Consider the following 25,921-nt stretch of genomic DNA (forward strand, 5'->3'; position numbering starts at 1 on the left):
CACAACTATGAGACCATCAGTGCGTCGTCCCAAAACAGGGGTCCTTCTGTCCACGTGCTGAAAGACAGACTATGAATGAGCCTGTTTGCCAAACCCTTCCTCCACTGTTCTCCACAGGACTTCCTCATGGAAACCTTCATTATGTTTAAGGATCTGATTGGGAAGAATGTGTATGCCAAAGATTGGATGGTCATGAACATGACACAGAGCAGGTGAGAGAGCCGTGGTCATTCTGAGGCATGTGACCTTGAATATGCTGGTCTGCTGTACATACGTCAAGTGCAGCCATGCTTCAAACCTGGCACCTCTGAAGAGCACCTTCCCCCTTCCCTGACCCCGATGTGTGTGCTTGGAAACTACTTTTCTCTAGAGTACCAATTTCTGTTTGTTGTCTCTGCTTGACTGGGTCAGTGTTCTCCTATTAAATCTCCATTGGCCATCGGTATGCCCTCTCATTGGTCCATGTAAGCACCTCATCCTGATGGTCGAGCCTTTCCAGCCACGTCCTCTGTAAGTGTGTGACTTGTGCGCCAACCGAACTTCTCCTGGTTCCTTAATGTGTTCCCTGTCCCACACCTCTGCTTCCGCCCGCCATGCCTTCTCCACTGTCTCTGGACAGCAACCACTCTTCCGTTCACAGGACCCCTCTGAAACATCACCTCCGCTGGAGACCTCTGTCCCCAGCTGTCGCTGCTCTAGAGGCTGTGAGACCTGGGAGAGTGGAGCCTATTCAGACAGTTTATGCTCTGAGGGTTGAGAAAGGTCACATGGGTGATATTCTCAATAATTCAAACTGTGTGTCATCACAGAGACAAACCACATGTTTTTTTCCGTAGAGGCGTATAAAGGAGGGTTTAAACATGTAGTTGAATAGCAGCAGCAAGCAGCCCTGAGTGCTCTGAAGCGGACTCACTCTTACCCACTACACCTGGGAGGAGCTCAAAACCACATCCCAGGGATAATTCCATGTTTTGAAGGAACTGAGATCACAAAACCCTTGTCTTGTTTTTTTGGAGTGTTCTCTCAGTCACTCAGAATTCTCCTCGCACGACTCCGTGCCGGGACCACATTCAAATACCCAGCCTCTCACCAATGTCTGTCGATCTTCCTTTCTTCTGGTTTCCTGTATCTCTTTGAAACTCTATCATGGAATTCTTTTTCATGTTCTCTCTTGGAAAGCAACTAGCTGTCTTACGAAGGGTACCACTACTGTGCTGCAATCTTCTTAGACCAGGACTTAGGTTTTGAGCACGGCACCTTTGTCTGTACCTTAGAATTGCTACCTAGCAACAGATGCTTGTCAAATAGACATGAAATGAACTGAATACATACATATATATATATACCTATATTATATATCCATATCTAATATTTCATTATAATATATGATAGCTTTAGAATGTTGCTAATGAGCCCACAAGCCAGATCACTGTAAGCATTGTCATTTCTCCATAAACCTGATAGAAAGTCACTTCCTAATTAGTTAGAAGATTCGAGAAAATTTTCATGAGAATGTTGACATGTACAAGTAAGTGTCACAGTGGAATGCAGACCACCTGCTCTGGTGCACATCCTCGGTTAACTGGCCCTGCGACCCCCAAGCTCTTACAGGCCTCCAGAGAGACCAAGTTTGTATCCTTCCTTCTGGCCTCTAAAGACACTGTGAGGTTCTATTGACTTTCCCAGCCAAGCCCAGGCGTTTCAGTCCTGCGTCCAGAGTAGGTAGGGAAGCATCTCCAGAGGCACAGCACTGCCCTCCTCATCGGGCCTTTCCTCCCCAGGGTTTTCCTCCGTGCCATCAATCAGTTTGCTGAAGTTCTCACCAAGAGCTTCATGGACCAGGCAAGCTTCGAGCTTCAGGTAAGCATCCGCCCATCTGGAAGGCCTTTGATCACAGCAAGAGGCCGTGCCAGCAGAAAAGGCAGCATTTCAGGTTTCATCACTGTCCAAAAGGGTTTTCAGGGGCCTGCCAATCTCCTAAAGCACCCATTCCAAAATAGAGTTCCCCAGACGCAGTAAAATGGTTTGGTTTTCATTGTGCACAAAAGTAACACAAAGAAAAGGCAATGTGAGCAGTACTGTCATAGAAAGTATATCTAAATGAAACTACAAATACAGTGCCCTCTCTGATCTCAGAGGCTCAGTCCAAGAGCACCAGTGGAAGCCTGACTCTTCAATGCTAAGCCTGTCGTGACTGTGTTCCTATGCATGCAGACCTATGGCATGTTTAATTTGGCAATTGTATGAGGTTAACACCAACAATGAACAGCGAAATAGAATAATTACAGCAGGACACTGGGAGTTAATGTGAGCGAGAGTTGGGTGAAATACTGATGGTTTCGGACCACAGTAAACCGGAGGTCCTGAAACTTCAGGAAACGAAACTACGGATAAGTCTCATCCTGGGGGCTGCTCTCATCCTCAGCCTTCGGGGTTAAGCTTTCGTGCTGATTCTGTCCATGTAGGCATGAATGTGCAAATCAGCAATTTCATAAGCACACGGTCACTATTATATGAATACCTGCAAAACAGTCTGAGTGGGTGGTGCACACTGTTAACTTCAGCACTCAGGAGGCAGAGGCCAGCATGGTCTAATAGTGAGTTCCAGGACAGCGAGGGCTGTAAGGAGACCCTATTGCAAATACAAACAAACCCAGGCATAGAAGGATATTTGTATATGCACCCAGCAAAATATCAGTTCCTGGTGAAGGTACTTCAGGCCCCAGCTTTTGATGGGATTTAATTTCAGAGAACATTTTCTTGGTGATGTACCTTTCTTGTCATGTACTTTTTGTTTTTATCTTGACCTTTAAGCTAGAGCTTTATAACCAGAGGGGGATGTATAAGCGTGTGTGTGTGTGTGTATGTGTGTGTGTGTGTGTGTGTGTGCGCGCGCGCGCGCGCGCACAGACACACACACCCATGTACATATACAAATCAAAGTAGAAATGAGCCCATTAACTCTTTAATGATCTGTTCGTCTACTTTCTTTGCTTTTTCCACAATCTAAGACTTTTTTCCAATGATATTAAACATTTTTCATAATATCTTTAACTGCTGAATATGTTCCGTTACACTACTGTCCTGTGATATGGTAACTAAATTCTCCTTAGGAACATTCAGATTGTTCCTTGTTGTTGTTGTTTTTTGTTGTTACATTGAATAGCTGTGAGGGCCTTCTTTGGCTGAAATGTTTTCGACTGGCCACAGTTACTTTGTCAGGAAAAAAAAAATCAGGAAAGTATTTACTGGTTCAAAAGTCTGGCAGAACTGGAGGGCTTTTGATACATAGTGCCAGGCCACCTGCTATAAATAGGTACGTTTCTTGGCAGTACTTCTCCTGTGCCCCCAGGGCAAAGAAAAATGTAAAGTTTGGATTGTTTATTTTAAGGTTAATATTAAGCCTCAAAACTTTTAGCGGTGAGTAATTGAAACCCCAGAAGGAATGCGATGTCCTGTGGGTTTTACTTGGGTGTTTCACAATGTGACTCTCCCACACGTGGGTGTTTTATCTGGATCCTCACTGGTGTTATTTTCTCCTTTGCCCTGCCCACTTGATGCCTCCTGGAAAGCTCTGGAACAATTACTTCCATTTGGCTGTAGCTTTTCTCACCCATGAGTCCCTCCAGCTTGAAACCTTCTCAGAAGCCAAACGCAACAAAATTGTTAAAAAGTAAGTGTCCTTTAAAGGTTGGGTGACCGTGGGGAAGATGGTTCCTCTGTTTATGTTCAACAATATTATGTTGTCATAGAAATTACGAACAGGGACTTGTTCATGTTGTTGATGATGTGGGTTTTATGTGTTATCACTGACCTGACCTGACATTCCTCCGGATTCATTCTGTTTTTATTAATGCATCTCCATGGGCCTCCTCAGCCATCCCATGCTAATTGATGGAGCCTGTGCCTGGGGAGGTGCCCTTGCCTGGGATCTCCTGCCACCTACTGTCAGTTTGCCGAAATTGCAGGCACAGTGCCTCTTGACTTTGCAGAGAAGAAATACGATCTAAAACTATCCTCTAGCTTGATGACTTGGAATTCAAAATGGAGTTATATTCAGGAATGACAAGAAGTTACACATTTCATGGCGTTCCCTCAGGTCTGTTTCAGCATTCGTCGAGAGCCTGGAAGCTCAAAGGCTGTCATCCATAAACAGTCTGAATTTATTACTTACAGACTTTGAATTTTAGCTCTGTTTCCACTAGCTGTGATAGGTGGGAAGCTAGGCAAATAACTTAACATTCCTCAGCCTGTGGTTTGTCTCTACCAAGACAGGTAACTAAGGATTAAGATTTGGAGACTCGTTTTAAAGATATGGCCTGTTTTGTAGGTTTCCCTAATGGGTAAGTAATAGGAGATGCTTACTTTTAAGGAGGTTCCTTTGATCTTTCTCATGCATCTAAAACATCTTTGATAGCAATAGGACCTCTTTAAAGAAGGATTTGTATTGGATTAAGCAGCTACAAATGAAGATAATTGATTACAAATCAGAAACACACTCAGAGGGGTAAGCGGGGAAAGGGAGGAAGAGGGGAGAGAGAAACAGAGACAAAGAGAGCCAAGGGATGGTGGGGAGCTGGGCGTGGTGGTACCAGTCTGTAATCCCAACACTCAGAGAGGGTAGATAAGGGGATCAGGGGATCAGGGGCTCAGTGCTAGCCTTGGTAACATAGCAAACTTGAGTAACCCGAGACTGTTTTTAAAAAACGATCTAGTTAGGATTGAGTCTGGTTTTTATCAAAGAAAAATAGGCTGTGAATGTAACCCATGTAAAAATATGTGTGCATATCAGCAGAAATAAAATTTGAGAATTAAAACCAATCATATCGTAGTTAGACAGGTGTGATTTGGGGTCTTTCTTCATGCATGTTTTTTTGTAGAAATCAACCTACCATGTCCTTATAAGTAGACAAGACGTAGATATTCTTTGTTGACTTTAGGTATCAGATTTTGTTTACGTAAGTTTACCTGATATTAATAATGAAATTAGGCTAAGCATTTCTATTCGAATAGAATTGAAAGAGAATTTAAAATAGGATTGAAAATAAAAATCCTGGCTTCTGAAGATATTTCCAGTTAAGAACTTGAAGAAAATAATGTCTAGGAGATCCCTGGCATGAGGGGAATTACATAGGGCAGGGATTGTAGGACTAGGTGTGGCCTGTGCTAATTTCCCAGAAGAGTTTGCAATATCTACCTTTTAAGAGCTGGCCATTACAGAGGATCTTGTTAGATAGCCCAGGCTGGCCTAAAATTCCGCCATCCTCCTGCCTCAGTCTCTCCAGTGGTGAGCCTATAGGTGCACACTGCCACAACCACAAAACTTTCTCTGTGTTACCTTGTCCCTGCTGAGAATGTAAAGTCTAGACCTGGCCACAGGAGATAGATGACGAGCATTCTGTGAGGTCATACCTTAGCCAAGACATAGTACACAACGCAGCCTGCTGGTTGGCCGTCAGTCATGGCGCCGCCTCTATCTCAGACCTCGTTTATACGCTCACTTTGTCTCTGCTATGTGGAGACCAGGGCCCCTTTCGCTCTTCGTCACTGGGCAGTCAGTTGACAATATCTTCTCAGTTCTCTTTCGGCATTTGTGTTTGGTCCCGCCTGTTCCAGAAGACCCCTCGTCCTCCATGTCGCTCAGTTCTCTGTTGGAGCTTGTCCGGGTGCTGACCACAATATGAAGAAACTGTATTTATTAAAGGGGTGCAGCATTAGGAAGGTTGAGAACCACTGCCCTAAGCCATTCTATATAAGGGACTTGAATATATTTGGGGGTCTGGGGAGCTTACAGCCAGCCCCTGCGATGCCAAGGGGTGACTGTATTGCATGCTGCTCAGATCCACTGCAAATCCTTTTCTTATAATCTTCTTCCTAGATATGGGGACATGAGGAAGGAAATTGGCTTTAGGATCCGCGACATGTGGTATAATCTGGGTGAGTGTCTGACCTTGAACAGGCCCCTCCATGAAGTCTTTATTTTTTGCTTTTTGTTCTAAAGTAAGGTTTTGTTTTCAGTATAGGTTGCATTAAAAAACACACTCCCATAACGAATTCTTATTTTAATTTATATAACCCTGGGATTTATATGTGTGTATGTACAAAAGTAGACTTGTGGATTCCAGACTCTTGCCTGGGACATTGACTATGAGCCCCCTGTCACCATGTCATCCACACACACGTACAGAACAGCGGTCTGCCATCATCCCTTGATTGACATGGTGTGTCTATCCATCGTCCCTTGATTGACAGGGTGTGTCCACATGACAGTTTTCTTCTCTTATGGATCCCATGGAGGAAGACTGTAGTGATGCAGTTTTCTAATATCCTCATTTACTTTCATCTCAGGGCCTCACAAAATCAAATTCATACCATCCATGGTGGGTCCCATTCTGGAAGTCACTCTGACCCCTGAAGTGGAGCTCCGGAAAGCCACCATCCCCATTTTCTTCGATATGATGCAGTGTGAGTTCAATTTGAGCGGCAACGGCAACTTCCATATGGTAAGAAGCGTCAGCCCCTGGTCTTAGCACTGTGGAAAAGTTAATTCACTTTTGACTTACCGTCTCTAAATGGAGAGGCAGCAGTTTGAATGAAAACTGCATTGTAAAACTTACTTTTTAATATTTCATTGTGTAAAAGGCTTAGATGTATGGTTGGGTCCTCTGGGCCAGAGGCCGGAAGAAGTCTCTGCAGTCCATGTCTTTTTTAAGTCAGCACTGTCTCAAGAGAAAGAAAAGTTGGCCTGGTACATCTTATTCCTGTCTGCCATGCTACAGCCCAGCACTGATGGTTTAACCTGTGGAAGCAGAGGGAGGGGTGCTGTGGTCCAGCTCCCATCCATCCCTGCTTGCTTTTGAGAACTTTAGTTTGCAGGAGCTTTTTCTAGACCTCCCTTTATAGCCCGGCAGTGGTGGTGCAAGCCTTTAATCCCAGCACTTGGGAGGCAGAGGCAGGCGGATCTCTGTGAGTTCGAGACCAGCCTGGTCTACAAGAGCTAGTTCCAGGACAGGTTCCAAAACCACAGAGAAACCCTGTTTCGAAAAACCAAAAAAAAAAAAAAAAAGAGCCTAGACCTCCCTTTATTTGTCATATACTGTATTAGTCAGGGTTCTCAAGAGGAACAGAACAGATAGGTTGAATACAGATTACAAGGCGCATTTATTATATTAGCTTACGCAGTACAGGTCTGGGTAGTCAAACAACAACTGTCTGCTCCGTGGAGAATCTGAGAGCCCATAGCTGATCAGCCCATGAGCCTGGCTGCTTCAGCAGTTCTGATCTAGAGCTTAAAGCCTAGAGGATTTCTGGTGAACCTCTTGGGTCTTCAGTCCAAGTTGGAAAGCCTAGGAAGCTATGCCCCATTTACAGTAGAGATGGTTGGTGTCAGTGGTGGCAGCGATAGGGTAGATGCATTCACCAGGAGGAGCAGCAGCAGGCAGAGGGTGCATCTTTTTACATTCACCTGCCCACTCTTGCGGAGAGTCTTCCTCTCTTCTACCTTTGCAGACCTACACAAAGGCTTTTCCCTAGCTGATCCTAGGTAGAGCCAAGTTAACAACCAAGTTAAGCCAAGCTTCCCATCTGCAACATCTATAAACTGATTATCACTGAAAGGAAGATTTTTGTAGCTATGAAGCTGAGCAAAAATAATCCTATCACCAAGCCTCAGTCATGAAACAAAAATCAGATCGATACCCAGAGTAGTTATGTATACCTGTCGTTTTAGCTCTTAGGAGTCTGAGCAGGAGGCTTGCCATGCCATGAGTTTCCAGCCAAATAGAACTACATAACAAAACCCTGTGTTGAGTACAAAGGGGACAGTGGTTATGAATTTCTCTTATATGCATAGCAGTAACATAAAATAACTTTTCAGGTGTGTTTACATATAAAGCCGAGGACTGATACGCTAACCTGCTTTGGGATGTTTTGATAAGGCATGGTGCACTATCTGAGTGGGTGGGATGTAGGATAACCTCCATCTACTTTGGAAACAATTGGAAATTGGAAAGAGGTTGAGCCAGATCTAGAAGGACTGGCCACTGTCTACCATGCATTCTTGAGGATCTGACATTCTCATGTGAAATCCTGTCTTTCAGTTTGAGAACGAGCTGATCACAAAGCTGGACCAGGAGGTGGAAGGTGGCCGAGGAGACGAACAATACAAGGTTCTTCTGGAGAAGCTGTGAGTATCTCAGGGCAGCACGTTAGGCCGGCGGACAGAGCTTCTGCTGCCCGCCTAGCGGCCAGTGGGCAGGCTCAGCATTGCCCCATCACCAAGTGGTCCTCGGGGGTGTGGACGGAATCCACATGGCTGATGGTGTTCTCCACTGTGAGTTCATGCTTGTGTTTTCCAACCAGCCTGACCCGGGAGAACACAGAAGGTGGGCGAGAGGAGGAGACACACGCAGCAGTGGCCTCCTGCCCAGTGTCTTAATTATGAACTTTAGAAAAAGTGGGGCACCTCTAACTATGGCTTCAAAGCAGCCATTTCAAGGATGTCAAGGTTGATTGTATACTTCAGAATACCTCACATCAAAGAACTCTGAGAACAGAGCAATTGTCTCAGTCAGATTGGTCTGCACTCCATGAAGACGCCATTACTTCCTGAGCCCACGCTGTCCCTTTATCTGCTGCCTCCTCTACCCAGTCTCTACCTACTCAACCTTTTAATGCTGTGCACAGGGTGTGTACTGTGGCTAAAGTCTTTGGATCATGGGACTCATAAGTTTAAGTACAAATCCTCTTTTCACCACATTCTCTGATCTTGTCTGAGCCAATGAGTCCATCCTGACAGATACAACCAACCTCCCCACGCCATCCCTGTCTATAAGAGTAGTATCTACTTTTTAGTCTTATTCTTAGGTGTAAATGAGGTGGTGCATCAACATGGGGTCCCTTGCAGAGTTCACACTTTTAAACATTTGAATGCAGGTGGGCAATGTGGCTCAGCCAGGGAAGGAAGTTGACAGCCTAAACTTGAACCCTAGGACCCATGTGGGAAAAGAGAATCAAATCCTGAGATTGTCCTCTGACCACCACACGTCCCGTGACATGTACCTACCTATACACATACACAGAAATGTTTCTTTGTCTGTTTTTTAAAGGTCAGCTGCAATTATTATTGTCTAACCATCCTGTTCTGCAGGTAGCTGTGCACATTGGCTTCTCGTGTTCTGCGAACTTTAATACCCAGCCATCTCTGTTGCCCTTTGTGTCTCCTCTATGTCATTTGGTTATTCTCCTATTCTTGGCAGTTTGGGACCAGTCTGAGTGTGAACATAAGGACCACCAACTTTTATCTTTTCTCTTAAAGACTCCCTGGGGAGGTCCCAGCACACAGCACGTGGTAGTGGAACAAGATAAGGGAATTGCCTTCATTTTAAAGAACTGGGTGTCTCTATTCTGTTTGTAGACAGAATAAAATAATCTTTCTATCCTTTTTCAATGAGATATCTTGACCTTCTATCCTTCCTAGCATATAGCATTTTAAATTCTAGATTTGTCTAGAAGTTATGCACAGATAGAAACAGACAGATTTGGGGATAATTGGGCATGGTAGCACCTGCCTTTAATCCCAGCACCCTGGAGGCAGAGGCAGGAGAGTTTCTATGAGTTCAAAGTCAGCCTGGTCTACATGGTGAGTTCCAGGACATCCAAGACTGCATAGTGTGAATCTGGCTTTATAAAAATAAAACATAATCTGAGCTATATCTCAGCAGTAGAACATTTGCTCCCCACCACACACATACTCACAATGTACAGATGATAAAATATTCACTTAAAAAAAACTACCGCTAACCTTCATGAGCAAACTCACATTGTTTCTTTTGTTCATTCTGAATCATTGGCTCAGAAAAGTATGACTGTACCAATTCCAGCTTCCTGAAATACTCCTAGGATCTGGCATAATTATTTTTAAGATTTATTTTAAGATGTGTGTGTGTGTGCGTGTGTGTGTGTGTAGGTATATGTTTATGAGTACAGGTGCCCTCAAGAGAGGGCATCAGGTCCTCCAGAGCTAGAGTTACAGGTGGTTGTGAGCTGCCCAGCGTGGGTGCTGGGAACCAAACCCAGGTTCTCTTAGTGTACTCTTAACCAGAGCCATCTCTCCAATCCCTAGTCTGGACTGATTCTTTAGACCTGTTTCCTTTTCTGAATTTTCTCTTAGTTACTCAAGAAGCCCTAAAACTTGGTTCTCTACGACCCCCAAAAGGGAGGATCTGAAGTGTAGCCCCGGTCTGCCTGCTCACTGTAGAGCTTTTCTGTCTGAAGATGGTTTTATCTGGCGTCAGCCATCCAAACGGCTACCGAGTTCTTCTGGACTGAGCTTCAACCTGGGCTTTTCAGGCTGCCTGTCCAATGCCAGGCCCTAGAGAGAACAAAGACGTAGGACAGTGTTCTTCTACAGCTGAGTTAGGACCGTGAGAGCATGTGAAGGGTCCTCATTTCTGCAGCGTCCACTAGAGAAACTGTTGTTAACTGATTCTCAGAGGACACTGTGGGCTGGGATTCTAAATAATGGTGGGAATTGATTGTGTCCCCAAGAAAGAGTAAAACTTGGGAAAATAGCAGATTCGACCTGGGCCCTGTTAAAAGTCCTAGGGCACTCTGGGTTCCACAGAGGATACTTATAAGTCTATAGCAGTGTTTCTTGATCTGGGGGTCACGGGCTCTTTCTCAGGGGTCACCTAAGACCATCATAAAACACAAATATTTACATTGTAATTCATAACAGGGGTGAAATTGCAGTTATAAGGTATCAATGAAATAATTTTATGACTAGGGGTCCCCACAGCATGAAGAACTGTATTATAAAGGGTCGCAGCATCGGGAAGGTTAAGAGCCACTGGTCTAGAGTTTCCTGCTGCTAGGACTTGATTGAGACCCACAGATGGTACCAAAAGGAACAGGGTGAACTGTGGAAATGATTTCTCCCCACTCCAGACTCTTGGAGCATTGCCGGAAACATAAATACCTCTCGAGCTCCGGGGAGGTCTTTGCTCTCCTGGTCAGCAGCCTCTTGGAGAACTTGCTGGACTACAGAACCATCATCATGCATGACGAGAGTAAGGAGAACCGCATGAGCTGTACCGTAAACGTTCTGGTAAGGGCCTGCTCCCTGGGCTGGCTAGTGGGCACAGCTAAGCCACCCCTGCTCCAGCCGCTCAGCTCCAAGTTGATAGCACAGATGCCCAGGCATCCTGGGGCATCTTAATAGGGCCCATGCCCTCGTGAGTCAGACTCGCAGTAGGCACAGACCCTTCTGGAATTTGGAAAGGGCGTGGAAAGTGCAATCTTGACGCTCCAGCCTTTCCTACACACCATCCCAGCCTGGCTCTTGATTTTAATTCACATGCGCTTGCTTTCCTACTGCGATGTAGCACACAGAGACCTCTGCCATGAAAAGTGAGTCTGTGCCGTTCTGCTGACAGTCAGACTCAAGTCTTCCCCTTGCCTGGGACTACAAGGTTTAGGTTGCTATGCATTCCCGTGCTTAATATAAACCAAGCACAATACACCCCCCCCAACTCCCTGAGAAATAAGCATTCCAGGTGACTTCAGGATAAGCCAAGCTCTGCTGTTCCATAGAAAATCTCTTGTATTTCTCAGAAGCATGGTCTTTTTTTTCTTTAAAAATATTATTTATTTTTTTCTCATATTGTACATCCTGACAGCAGCTTCCCCTCCCTCCAGTCCTCCTCCTCTCTTCTTCCCCAGATCCACTTACTCTTCCCCGACCCATCTCCCCCAGAAACGAGCAGGCCTCCCAGGGACATCAGCTGAACGTGGCACAAGATACAATAATACCAGGCATATGCTCTGACATCAAGGCTGGGTGAGGCAATCCAGTAGAAGGAAAAGGGTCCTAAAAGCAGGCAAAAGAGTCAGAAGTACCCCACTTCCACTGTCACGAGTCCCCCCCCCCCCCAGAACACCAAGCCAGCAACCATGACATATGCAGAGGACATACTAATGCGGGCCCATATTAGACTCCATGATAGCTGCTGAATCTCTCTGGGCCCTGTGAGCCCTGCTTAGTTGATTCTGTTGGCTGTGCTCTCTCGGGGTCCTAGACCTCTCTGGCTCCCACATTGCTTCTCCCACTCCTCCATGGGGTTCCCCCAGCTTTTGGGGGGAGACCTCCAACCTGGGCTCTCTGTCTCTTTTCCTAAAGTTTGGCTGTCTTTGCATTTGCTCCCATCAGCTGCCAGAGGTAGCCTCTCTGATGACAACTGAACTAGGCACTGATATTGGAGTATAGCACAACATCATTAGGAATCATTTCACTGATTTTTTTTTCCAGTCGTGTTAGGTTCTACCCTGGATCTCAGGGTATCCAGTCTCTGATTCTTAGTCATCCAGGCAGTGCCAAGCAAGCATGGGCTCCCTCTCCTGGTATGGGCTTCAAACCAATCATTGGTTGGCCACGTCCACAAGTTTTGGGCCACCCCAGTACATCTTGCAGGCAGGGAAGATTGTAAAGCAAAGGTTTTGTGGCTGGGTTGGTATCCTGGCAGCCTTGCCTGGTTACAGAAAACAGCTGGTTCAGCCTCTATGTCCTCCTCCATTACTAGGAGTCCTCACTGGGGTCACCCTCATAGAATCCAGGGAGTTGCCACTACACTTGCTTTTCACATCACCTCCCAGGAACCCTCCAATTCCAGTCGTCTCCTCCTCCCCATAATTTCTCCCTCCATCTCTCCCCGCTCACTTTACCCCTCCTGTTCCCATCCCCACCTGTTCCCAGTCCACCCACAGATTCCACTCTGTTCCCCCTTCCCAAGGAGGTGCATGAAACATGATCTTAATTTCTCCACTTCTTTGTATCCCATCACTTGCTATTCTTGTAGAAGAGATTCTTAAAGGAGATTCGTAAAGGAACTAATGATGTCTCTTTGGAAAGAAACGGCATTGAGAAGCAGCAATCGGGTAGAGATCATTTCATGGTTTAGAGGGACACAAGTTTGGTCTGATGCCCCCTTCTGGCCTCTGAGGGCACCTACACTTACATGCAGGCACACTCTCTTGAAGTTACAAATAAAAGCAGCGGTTATGCTTTGGCTGTTTTTGTGTCAAGTTCATCGGCAGCCTTTAATTCATGCTGGTATTTTATGGCTTTCTTTTTTTTTTCAGAATTTTTATAAAGAAAAGAAGCGAGAGGACATATACATAAGGTGAGTGAGGGAAACGCCTTGGATTTGCTAGTTCTCTCATGGGTCTGTGGTATGTTTTTAAACCAGCAGCACCGTTGCTGTCAATAGACTCCTACAAATACAGGATGTGCGCAGTCCGCCTCGGAGAGTGAGCTCTCCAGACAGAGCCCAGCAAGTACAGTTTCAGGGAGTGTGCAGTAAAGTCCCATCAGCATCCGATGGGGGATAGGAGGGGTTCCAAGGGACAGGAAGAAGAAGTAATCCACAGTGGCCTTTGATTTCAAGGCCATGAGTCTCTGACCCTTAAACCAACTTGTTCTCGGCAGAATTTCCACAGCTTTCCATCGCCTCCCAAAGAGGACCAAGACCTAAAAATTAATAAATACCAACAAAATTATAATAATAATAAAATTAAGAAGACCAAATAGAGAGACGAGGAGAACCACAGGGCAGGAAGTGGTACCATGGGCTAGAGAAATACGAGGTGACAGAGTCTATTGCCTAAGGGAAGGGGACTGTTGCTGTTAGACGCAGAGGTCAGTGTGCAGGCTGGGACCTCGGGAATGCCAGCTCACCTCCCTGGTGACAATGGGCCTCTTCTCTCCCCTCTTACCAGGTACTTGTACAAGCTTCGAGATTTGCACAGAGACTGTGAGAACTACACAGAGGCTGCCTACACGCTCCTCTTGCACGCTGAGCTTCTGCAGGTAAATGGGTCCCATGTGGAAGATCCATGTTGTATGTCGTGCGTTCAGTCCCTCGGGACTAAATTCTGTGAACTTTGTGATTTGGGTAGGAAACAACCTTATTTGAGGGCTGTAGTTTATCTAAGAATGTGTGTGTGCCTTCTGGATAAACAGGGTAGCTTTCAGATCAGGACTGGGAAAATAATCATTTGTTGTTTAATGTGCCTTAGGAAGCAGGGCACAACCGAGAGGCCTCCGGTGATTGCCATTATAATTAAATACACGTTGATGATGTATAAAGAGATTAGTTAGGCTATAGAGACAACTTATAAATGAGGACAGGCCCTGGGAGAAGTACTTTCCCTTTTATCCTCTCTCCAAATCCAAGTATCTGAGGCTCTATATAAATGCCTCCGATTGTCCCAAATCCCAAGCAGTCATTTCAAGGCCTCTCCTCCTTTAAGCTTTGGATTTCTACATAAGTATCAATCTTTGAATGGGTCATAACTCAAATTTAACACGCCAAAACCACAAACCTTTGTTCCCACGCTTGTTCCTCCCCTTCTCTTTCTGGCCACCCCATCTGCCTGGTATCTTAGGATAACCTTGGAGTCACATTCCAGTCTTCTCTTTAGGTCACTGACTCCTACACTCTCCATGGACAGAATGTGTGGTCCTCCTGTCTAGAACATGGCCTTTATCTTCTCTTTTAAAAAGAAGAAGAGGAAAACTCCCTTGGCACCATCCAGGTTCAGGCCCCTGGCCTCTCTACCCGAAGCACACTAGTGTCTCTCCGTAGACCTTCTGCTTCCGTTCTTATACCCAACAGTTAATTTTCTCCTAGAGTTTAATTTGATTTGACTCTTAAATGATGCTCATGCGTCATTCTCACCAGCGAAACACAGAAGTTTCCTGCCTCCGTTTCCCAAGGAAATCCACAGCCCATGTTTAAGGTTGGGACGGACACTAAAGGGTTTTCTTCTGCCTGTGTGAGGTTAGCTGTCCTTGGATATCACCAGAGACTGGTCCCCAGTGGCAAGCCCTGTAGGTCTTTCTATTCATGTTGCCCAGAAAGTTAAACCCTCAAGTTAGGCATGGTGGTACATGCCTATAATTCCAGTACACAGGAAACAGAGGCAGGCAGGGATAACGAATTCAGGGCCAGCCTTTATTTCATAGGGCGAGTCTATCTCAGAAAATGAAAAAGCAAAAGAAAAGGAAATTAAATTGTCCTATCCTGGTGTAAGGTATGAAGTGTGGATTCAGCTTTTATTTCCAGCAGAGATGTTACTTGTCGAATATTCTGAATTTTATCCACTGGCATAAGATCGCAGCTTTATCTCGGTGGCGGAGGAGGTCTCATTGTAGGATCTCCTTGCATGCCGGCCTCCCTCTGCTCATGTGCTGGTGCTACATTGTTGGTATGATTAATTCCTTACAGTGTTATAGTCTGGCGTAGTTACTCCCCACTGCCCCCGCCCCTAGGGTTGCGGCCTGCTCCTTTGTGTTTTTCCATCTGGGCATTGGAATCCTGCAATTTCAAATGTCTTGACGCTCAGGGTATACAGCTCAGTGGTGGAGCGCTCGCTTGGCTCATGCCCCTACTTTCAGGCCCTGGAGAAAGAAGGAAGGAAGAAGGGGAAGACAAGGAGGAGATGGGAGGAAAACAGAGAGAAATGGAGAGAAAGGAAAGGGAGGGAGGGAGGGAGGGAGGGAGGGAGGGAGGGAGGGAGGGAGGGAGGGAGGGAGGGAGGGAGGGAGGGAGGGAGGGAGGGAGGGAAAGATGGAAGAAGCTAACTTTGCAGGGCCTGATAGGCTAGACCTGTAAATCCAGCTGGTAGGGAGGAGGGCGATACTGGAGGATCCGGCTTTGAAGACCGGCCTGAGCAACTCAGCGAGCCCCCTTTATCTCAAAATTTTAGAAGTGTAAAAGCAAGGCTAGGGTGTAACTCATACCTAGCCTGCAGAAAGCCCTGGATTCAGTTCACACAACCACCAAAGAAGGGCGGTGGGGCTGGGGGGAGGGCTTTAGTAAGAATTTACTTCATGCTTATGAAACAGCGTTTCTCTCTCAAGCCCCTTTCTTCGGGGCTGCTGCTGTGTCTTTGATTGGCACAGCCAAGTTCCTTGCATGTCAAGTCTTGTGTAACCCTGGTGATGTCTCAGTTGTCTGATGAGCTTCATTTTGATGGATCGTTTGCATCTGCTGCCTTCTGTGTGGCAGTTATCTCTGTAGCCAAAGTCTGTCCTCAAGTGTTCCTGTTCCTTTGCTTCTTAGCTTTCAGCGTTATGTCTTTGGTTTTGCACTGGACACCGTGTACTAAGGAGAAGGGAGTGTCCACGTGCAGTGATTGTTTTATCTGCTCCCCCATGGTCACAGACCTGGTGCACAGACTTCTCTTATCTGATAGTGTTCAAGACGCCTTCCACACAGTGGTAGGCTGCTTTAGCTAGCTCCTTCCATTCCCCTCTTCCCGGGCAACGCTGCAGGTGCCTGGCCATTTGGCGTGACACTTGTTTCCGAGAGAAACTGACATATGGGCATCTGCGTCTATGTCATTTTGTGTTTAGTAAATAACTTAAAACACAATATGGCTGAGTCAACTGCGTGCAAACAAGTCGCTTCCTGACTTTTCTGGTCTGGAGTTTCGCTTCATTAATCTCCGCGTCCCCTTTTCTCTTTGCAGTGGTCGGACAAGCCCTGCGTGCCCCATTTGCTCCAGCGGGACAGTTACTATGTTTATACCCAGCAGGAACTTAAAGAGAAACTGTATCAAGAGATCATATCCTATTTTGACAAAGGCAAAGTGAGTGCTGGGTTCTCTGTTTTTTTTGTTTTTTTGTTTTTTTTTTTTGTACTACTATAAAGAAGATTTTAAAAAGATTATGTTGAATACATTTCTAATGCCAAGTGCTGAGTCAGCACAGAGCACACAGGAAAGGCCCTGTCCTCCCCGCCCCCCAAAAAAAGGATTGAGAGGAGGAGACAGTAAGTTTCCCCCAGGCTCGCAGGCCAGCCAGACTAGCCAAACTGGTAAGCTTTGGGTTTCGTGAGAGACCCGATATCAAAAAAGGTAAGGTGAAAAAACAAACAAAAAAGTGATTTTGGAGCCGGATGTGGTGATGCATGCCTTCTATCCTGGCACCAGGAGGCAAAGGCAGGCTAGCTTGGTCTACAGAGCTAGTTCCAGAACAGCCAGGGCTACACAGAGAAACTGTCTTGAAAACAAAACAAATGAACAAAATAACAATAATAATAATAATAATAAGTGGTTCTGAAGAGGCATTCTAACATTTGCCTTTGACCTCCATACACACCTGTACAGGCCAGCACACCCACACAGCCCTACCACATGTATGCACATGTGCATACACACACACTTATACACAAATACACACTCATGTATTCACAGAAGAAAAAAAATAACTTTTTTTTTTATTTTTAGAAACCGCATTCACTTATGATGGCGGCATTACTGTCAGGGGCTCTAGGTCACTCACACTTCTGCTGAAACTGGCTCAAAATTCTGAGGAGCACAGGGTAGCCCCTATGGGGTTAATAACAGAACACAGGAGATTGCTGTATCTAATTGCTGCTGTGTCTCACACCAGCCACCTGTCCCGCCCAGCCACACTCCCACACTCTTGGGTCCATGACTTCTCCTTCCTTGGCATTGCCATTGGTGCTTTGCTCTTTAAATTCCAAACCGCTTCAGTGGAGACTCTTGTGTCCTGGCTGATTGGCCGGAGGAGGCACCTTTGGGCAACATACCCGCGATGCCCAGGTTGGCCACCTCTAATCCAACATGGAAAGTGTTCTGAACTCTAAGGCTGTGGAATATCAGCATGGCCTGAAGAAAGCTTCAGAGTCGGGAGCATTATGGATTAAGGGTCATGTAACCAGTAATGTCTATAGAAATTATTCCAAATTTAAAAAGAAAAAAAAAAACAAATTGGAAACACTGGTAGCCCCAAGCATTTCAGAGAAGAGCTACTCACTCTGCCGTATCCTTCCATTTGGAAAGGAAGGGTTAGTTAATCAGGGGGTGTAGCAAGTCAGGGTCCCTTACAGATGTTTAGCCTGCCTGTCTACTTAGTACCAGTGATTCCCGAGGGAGGTGACAGCTCTGAGGACTGTGACTGTGTGTCGCGCACATCTCACCCTGCTTTCCTTCCTCTGGAGATGTGGGAGAAAGCCATTAAACTGAGCAAAGAGTTGGCTGAGACCTACGAGAGCAAAGTATTTGACTACGAGGGCCTGGGCAGTCTCCTGGTAAGTCTGGGCCAGTGGGGCTGCTCTAGCATGGATGCTGCTAAGAACAGCTTGGTATATGGGTTGCAAACCTTACTTGACTTTAAAATGAAGGTTGTGTGGTCTCAAAAGCTTTTACCATTGTTCTCCTTGTGGCTTCCCCCTGAAGTCCCCCTGGGACTGGGAAAGAAGACTACCCTGAAGACACTGACCCTGGGCGATGACGCCCTATTCTGGCTATATGTTCATCAAAGTTTACTTGTCATGGGCCAGTGAGGTGATTCAGTGGGAAAAGGCACTTGCTGCCGAGCCCAACAACCTAAATTCGGTCCCCACGTTCCACATGTTGGAAGGAGAGAACAGAATATAAGTCGTCCTCAGACCCTGGACCATGACACATGTGTTTGTGCACACACACTCACACTAAATAAAATATAATTTTACAATGAGAAGGCGCCCATCCTTCAGGCTTTGTTTCCCCCATAAGAGTACCACTGTGCTTACCAGGACTTGTAAGTGTCTCTGCCAGAATCCAAGTGGCTGTGGCCACCTTTCTTCTTTCTGATGTCACAGAAAGGCTCAGCATTGACAGCTCCCCGAGCCTGCGTATTAAGCCCAGCTGCGGGCACAGTTCAGCCCTTACAAACAAGCAGCACCCATGTGCAGCCACCCGCATGCCCACTGCATGGCAGCGGAGAGAACGTTCACAGCAGGGGCCTTGAAGGATCCGGTCATCACTGCCACAGAATCATCTTACCCTTAGGGATCTTTTTGTCAGAGGCCTTTAGTGAAGATGTAACTCATATACATTACCAGCTTCTGCCATTGAGAGTCCAGAAATTCACTCAATAATTTCTAAGCTCGCTTGAGTTAAGATTCTGACAACCCGTCAGCCAAGTAAGACAATGTAGTTCTGACAGACTGTCACCCAGAATGGTCACAGAGCATGTCAACTGTGGTCGGGATGGCTGTGGAACAAGAATGATAATCCCAGATGCTTGGGGCATAGTGAGTTCAAGTTCTGCCTTCCCTGCAGAGCAAGTTAAAGCAGCCTGGGAGGCTGCAAGAGGTCTTCCTTATAATATAATATTCCTCAAAATACAAAGGAAAAGAAGAGCCAAGGATGGAACTCAGTGTAGAGCATCTACCTTGCATGCATAAGGCTCTGGGTTCAATCCCTGGTTCCCCATAAAACCAGGCGTGGTATTGCATTTCTGTAATCCCAGCACCTGGGTAGCAGAGACAGGAGGAGCCTCAGCTATATGGAGAGCTAGAAGCTAGCCTGAGCTACATACAACCCTGTCTCAAAGAATTCATAGTAAAGCATCAAAAGACAGTGAGTCTAGAGACTGAAGAATGGATAGTTCTCCTTTTGGTCATTGTCCAAGCCCAAGGTGGCTATCCAAGTCACCTGCTCAGAGCAGAAAAGCCCTCAGCATCTCCTCTCACACGCCTGGTTAAGCTCAGATACTGCCTGTGGATCTCAGGAAGTGCGTGTAGGCCTCCCAGTCCCTTCCTAGTCCCAAGTCCCCAACATCAGATCCCAGAACAGAATCAATCTGTGGCCTACAAGGTGGTCTCCAAAGACCTTCCATTTATCTGCTACATGGGAAAGCACAGCAAATGAGCTGACTGTTTTTCTCTTTTATTTCTTCCCCTGACAGTTTCCTGGTAACCTCCTGGCGGAATGTGTTGTTTTGTCTTTCAGAAAAAAAGAGCCTCGTTTTATGAGAACATCATTAAGGCCATGAGGCCGCAGCCTGAATACTTTGCAGTGGGGTACTATGGACAGGGCTTCCCGTCCTTCCTGCGGGTGAGGAGCCTGGGGGTGGTCCCCAGAGCCATTAGGAGTGGGGTTCAGGGGAGAGAGAAGACTTATCTCTCTCCCAGATGGGCAGCAGCAGCTGCTGGCCTACGTTTCCACCGTGGGAGGTCGGGTCAGGGAGGGAGACCTCTTCCTGAGTACTGGCCTCTTCACCCCACACCCCTGACACCACTGGTATTCTGGCAGAACCTCTGGGCGATGACTTTCCCAGGTGCAAGAAGAGAAGGAAAAACACCATCAGCAGAATCCATTGGCCAGACTTGGACGATTGCGGATGGATGTGTTTTGTTTGGTTGCTAATTTTATTTCCAGTGAGGGCTACTTTGAAATCAGATCTCCCAAGAACAAGACGACCAACATTTCCCCAAAGCAAACAACAGTTTTGTAGTGGCAAGCAGGAGAGGCCCTTTTCTTCCTCTCAAAAGCATAAATACTGTCACAGTGACTTTAGAGTTGGAGAAACAAAAACTTTAAAAAGAACACTCTCAGACATGAGCTTTGTTTAAATATATATTATCTCTCATAGTCTTAATTAAAAACATAGAATGGGTTGGGGGTGTGATTCAATTGGTTGAGTACTTGCCTAGCATGCTTGAAGCACTGGGTTCAAGTCCCAGAACCACATAGACTGGGTATGCTGATATATGTCTTAAATCATAACACTTGGGATGGAGGCCACAGGATCAGAGATAAACAAAGGCCATTCAGATTCTTAGCAGGGCTTAATGAGAAAGCAATGGATCCTCATTCAGGGTCTACTGATTGCCCACTCTGTACTAGGCATCTGGGAAGAAGCAGAAATGTCCTGAAGTTATCCAGACTTCTCTCTGCCCTCAGGGATTCCACAAGCGAATGGGGGCCAGGTGGGGAGTTAAATGTTAACATAGTAATGTAAATTTTAAACTGTGTAACTAAGGAAGATGGCCCTTGCTGAAAGAGCTCATGACAGAGAGGGTTTACTCAAGTCAGTAGAAATCTCGTCATGCCAAAATACTGTAGGGATGTTCATAGCACTCTTAATCCTAACCACCAAGGTCTGTCTGTCACCTGGGGAAAGAAGGGATAAACCAATATCAACCCAATAGACGCTGCTCTTGCCTGTTGGGTATGCAGAGTATGGTCACTGAATGCTCACTTGGTGGTGGACTTAGCTTCGATGGAGGAGCACAATGGCCTTCTCTATCTATCTTCAGCTCCAGGTACCCCCTCACCTTCATATCCAATGACTTCTCTTGGCTTTCCTGCCCTGCAGAACAAAATCTTCATCTACCGGGGTAAGGAGTATGAGAGGCGAGAAGACTTCAGCTTGAGGTTACTGACCCAGTTCCCCAACGCTGAGAAGATGACCAGTACCACACCTCCAGGAGAGGACATCAAGTCGTCCCCAAAGCAGTGTATCCTTGTCATGAGGAAAGCAGGCCAGTGACTCTTTACCCTGGGACGGGCCAGGCCGAGGCCCATAAACTAAGAGCTGCACCTCCTCTGCAGGCAGATGTGCCGTTAGCCCACAGACTCATCCTTCAACCATCCAGTGTAAAAGTCTGTGGGGCCTTTGGGGAAGACATGGTCAGTAAATGTTGAGTACAAATGAATATACTTCCTAGTCAGGTGGGGTGCTTAAAGGAAGTTCAGGATTCTGTTGCAGACCTTGAAACCATGCCCAGTCATCCAGCAGCACTCTTGGTACCCTCCCAGCCAATGGCTACAGGACAGCATCTGTCTTAGGGTTTCTAGTGTTGTGAAGAAACACCCTGACCACAACAATGCTTATTTTTTTTCTGTTTTTATTTTTTTCTTTTTCTTTTTTCCTTTTTAAATTGTTTTTATTGAGCTATATATTTTTCTCCACTCTCTTTTTCTCCCCTCCCCTTCAACCCTCTCCCATAGTCCCCATGCTCCCAATTTATTCAGGAGATCTTGTCTTTCTACTTCCCAGGTTGATTAGATCCATGTAGGTCTCTCTTAGGGTCACCTTTGTTGTCTAGGTTCTCTGGGATTGTGAATTGTAGACTGGTTTTTCTTTGTTTTAAGTCTAAAAGCCACTTATGAGTGAGTACTTGTGATATTTGTCTTTCTGGGTCTGGGTCACCTCACTCATGATGTTTACTATAGCCATCCATTTACAGTGTCTCTTATAAAGGAAAGATTTAATGTAAAGCAACTAGCTTACAGTTCAGAGGCTTAGTCTATTATCATCATGGCAGGAATCAGGGAAGTATGCAGACAGGCATGGTGCTGGAGAAGGAGCTGAGAGTATTACATCTTCATTTGCAGGCAGCAGGAAGTGAACTGAGTACCACAATGAGCATAGCTTGAGCAAAGGAGACCTCTAAGCCCACTCCCACAGAGATACACTTCCTCCAACAAGGCCACACCTACTCCAACAAAATACACCTCCTAATAGTGCTACTCCCTTTTAGAGTCATTTCCTTGCAAACCACCACACCATCCCAGTCCACTCTTCCCACCACCCGTGGACACCCAAGTCTGCAGCTGTTATCGATTTTGCATATAGTCTATATACATATTCTCTCTCTCTCTCTCTCTCTCTCTCTCTCTCTCTCTCTCTCTCTCTCTCTCTCTGTGGAGGTGTGTTTAGCTATGTGCTGAGGATTGGAACCCATGCCTGTACAGTAAGCACTTTGGTAACTGTGCCATCTCCACAGCCCCTCCTAGTTGAATTAGACTTCCTGATATCGTAACTACCCTGTAAAAATTGTCATGCTCTGTCATTTAGAAGATAAGGACAAGGAGGGGAAGGTCTGTACAGGGTTGGTACAGAAGGAAATCTTCACTTGGTTATCTGCCTTCGGGTGCAGTGCCTGTAGGTCCAGAGGGCAGGCTGTGTCTGTGCCAGGGGAAAGCCTTTCCAATGCTAATCATCCCATCCAAGCAGGAGCCCTTACCCCACGCTGGTTTGGGGGTCTGACTTCACTTCCCTGTTGTGGAATCTTGAGTTTCTACTGCTCACTGTTTCTGAGTTCTCCTCTGCTGAAAATAATAATGATCCGTCTTGCAAGTTTACCATGTGAAAGATAAAAATTCAAAACACTTAGTCCCCGTGAAGGGACTCACTCCATCAACAGTAGCATCTGCTTCCCTGGGCCCTGGAGTCCAGCTCTTTCGGGAGAATGCATACCCAGGAGGAATCACGTAGAAGCGTCTCTGGCTGTCAGTCTCCGGATACTTTCCTGTTTCCTCGTACTTGTTTCACGCGGCAAGGATGTTTGCGAGGTGTCTCGCCGCACAGAGTGTCCTGGAACAGTGTATGCGGGAGCACATCTCAGTGTGGTGCTGGCACCTGCCGAGAGGAGATGAGAGGTGACAGCCGGGACTTCACTGCCTGGGGGCCCCTGCAGGGCCAGCCTTTTCCTTAACAAGTCCCCAGACCTGCAGTGCTTCACCGTGAAGCCCGTGATGAGCTTGCCGCCCGGCTACAAGGACAAACCAGTTCCAGAGCAGATCTTGAAGTGAGTGGTTCTCTCATAGAAGACAGTCAGGTGGGCCAGGACGAGTGCCTGCCACCATAGCAGTGGGGGGAAAGAGAGCGGCAAATTCAAGGCCCGTCTGGGCTGCCCAGCAAGACTTGCCTTGGAATGCATAGAAAGCAAAGCCTTTGTCATCCATTCTGGTTTGGAAGGCTTGCTCCTTATTGCTGTGCATACAAGATGAGAGAGCTTATCAAATTAAAGCAGCATGGGCTTTATCTTTGAGACAGAGGGAAAGCTAAACTTCACTTGGTGTGAGCGCAGGAGCCTTTAGCCCACACAATACTCGGGTATCTCTGAGGACCTGCTGGTCCCAGTGTTCAAGGTTGCTTTCTGCCCCTAGAGAAGCTAACATGCCAGTGAGATTGACTGGCAGCCCTATAGCAGCGCTGCCGTACGTACTGGGTGTAACGTACCCTTTAAAACTAGGAGCCGTAAAATAAACTCTCAAGTATGAAAAGGAAGAGGTGGTACGAAACCCAGGTATGTACTGTCCCAGGAGCTCAGTGTGGCCCTGGCGGCCGCAGAGGTAAACCTCAGTGTCAGGTGTGTCAGGCGCGTCATTGCGGGCTGGTTCCGTGAGGTCCAATGCAGTCGCTCTGTTCTTTTCCAGCTACTACAGAGCCAACGAAGTGCAGCAGTTCAGATATTCCCGGCCGTTCCGGAAAGGAGAAAAGGACCCGGAAAATGAGTTTGCCGTGAGTTCACTTGGTTTGTCTTCTCTGCGAGTGGGGTAGGGGTTGGGATTGCACATGAGCGTTCAGAGGCCAGAAGTCAGCCTTGGGGGTCATTCCTCAGGAGCTTCTCTACTTGTTATTAGGACAAAGGGTCCTTCCTTGGGGCTGCAGCTTACCAGCCTAGCTTGGCTGGCTGCCAGGGAGCCCCTGGGAATCTCCCTCCATCTCTCCTCCCCCAATGCTGGGACTACAAGTTTGTGCCACCACCCCTGAGTTTGTGCATAAGAGCTGGGGATCAGTCTTGGGTCTTTTGCCTGGCTCAGCCTGAGCAATCTCTCCAGCCCTTTTGCCGTCTAGTGAGGAGGCACAGTGTCTTCTTCCTCATCAGCGAGCACAGCAGGTTGGAGCTTCCCCTGTAGGAGAGTGTTTAACTGTTCATTACTGACAAAGCAGGCTGTCATCTCAGGACTGAAGGTCTCAGATCGGGGCTCTACTGCTGGTCTTGCTGCTGCTATGACCCTAGGCGAGACACACCCATCCCTCCCAGACCTCAAGTTTCCATCTTTAGAATGAACGGGCCCAAGGAGATTAACCCCAGGCAGACTCAAAGCCCACGATCCTTGGGTTTTTATGAAGAATTGGGTTCCATTCCTTAGAAGACATATGAGGATGGATTGTCACCCAACTTGAGCTAGAGGTTTTGGGGTCAGAGGTGACCTAGCAGCTGACCGCCGTTTCATTTTGTGTTTTCTTTCTTGCCCCAGACAATGTGGATTGAAAGGACCACATACACAACAGCCTACACCTTCCCTGGGATCCTCAAGTGGTTCGAAGTCAAACAGATTTCAACCGTGAGTCATTTGAATCTGTAGCTCCTCCAGCAGGGTGCGTGCGGTGGGAACCTTTCTGTCTGCAGAAACAATGGCCGCTTTTGTTCCTCTCCACTGCAGTCTGCACCAGCTTGACTTGCCTCCTCTGGCCAACTCTGTTTTTCAGAGGGGGAAATAAGACGCTCACTTGTATAATAGGGTCGCTTTGTAAAACTGATGTTACAACACCAACCCAAAAGGTCACACTCAGAGAATGACTCTTTCACGGTCTAAGGGGCCTTGTCCACGTATCCCCCCATAAGGCTACCAGTGCCCTGTAACATCGCTGGGATGCCTCTGGGGAGCGGCCTGTCTGCCACATCATTTGTCCCAAGGCCCCTTTCATTCTCAGCTCTTTGTGCCGCTGCTGCAGCTCCTGCCCACATACTCCCCCCCTCCAAAGCTGCCATTTAGCCTTTATAATACTTACTCCATCTCTCTGTGGTATTACCTTGTTGTTCTTCCTGTCTGGTCTCTGAGGAGTATGACTAAAAAGGTCTCCTATGGCAATGCTCCTCATAACTCAGAGTGTGGCTTCCACTGAGCAAACCAGAGTCTTTCATGCATTCTTGAGTTCAGGCCCTCCTGTGGCTTCCTAGCCGCTGAACTACGGAGCCCATTCTCATTTCTGCGCACCCGCGGTTATCTCGGCCCATGCCCATCTACCTCCATTGGCTTCAGTCAGTTCCCACCCATGTGCACCCATCTCCTTTCATGTCTAGCTCTCTCCATAGCCTTCTTCCCCTTCTCTCACCTCTGCCCACCCCCTTCTCTCTCTCTCATGTTGTCATCCATGTCCCTCCACCTCCATCTGTCTCCTTCTAACTCTGAGAAAAAAATAGACATTGGTGCTATTTAAGGAGTTAATGGCATTGGGTCATTTAGGGGAGCTGGGTTTCAGCGTCCTCTGCCCACTGCTCAGTGTTGTTTCCCATCAAGTGTAGGATCCACCTTCTCCACGCAGCCA

General features: G+C 46.8%; 1 protein-coding gene across 2 annotated transcripts in view; it reads left to right on the forward strand.

The window, feature by feature from the left end:
- Dock5 (dedicator of cytokinesis 5) overlaps positions 1-25,921 on the forward strand; it is a 173,160-nt gene that overhangs the window by 131,994 nt on the left and 15,245 nt on the right. For both annotated transcript variants that reach the window (XM_050121846.1, XM_050121845.1), the window contains exons 29-44: positions 118-212; positions 1,782-1,860; positions 3,573-3,673; positions 5,879-5,937; positions 6,349-6,503; positions 8,100-8,185; positions 10,948-11,107; positions 13,138-13,178; positions 13,774-13,864; positions 16,531-16,650; positions 18,027-18,116; positions 19,804-19,908; positions 21,173-21,314; positions 23,309-23,390; positions 24,022-24,106; positions 24,850-24,936. In XM_050121846.1, the coding sequence (XP_049977803.1) occupies positions 118-212; positions 1,782-1,860; positions 3,573-3,673; positions 5,879-5,937; positions 6,349-6,503; positions 8,100-8,185; positions 10,948-11,107; positions 13,138-13,178; positions 13,774-13,864; positions 16,531-16,650; positions 18,027-18,116; positions 19,804-19,908; positions 21,173-21,314; positions 23,309-23,390; positions 24,022-24,106; positions 24,850-24,936 (1,578 nt within the window). The remainder of the gene's footprint in view (positions 1-117; positions 213-1,781; positions 1,861-3,572; positions 3,674-5,878; positions 5,938-6,348; positions 6,504-8,099; positions 8,186-10,947; positions 11,108-13,137; positions 13,179-13,773; positions 13,865-16,530; positions 16,651-18,026; positions 18,117-19,803; positions 19,909-21,172; positions 21,315-23,308; positions 23,391-24,021; positions 24,107-24,849; positions 24,937-25,921) is intronic.

Source organism: Alexandromys fortis, unplaced genomic scaffold (assembly GCF_014885135.2).
Source record: "Alexandromys fortis isolate MF-2015 unplaced genomic scaffold, M_Fortis_MF-2015_v1.1 scaffold_203, whole genome shotgun sequence".
Lineage (NCBI taxonomy): Eukaryota > Metazoa > Chordata > Mammalia > Rodentia > Cricetidae > Alexandromys > Alexandromys fortis.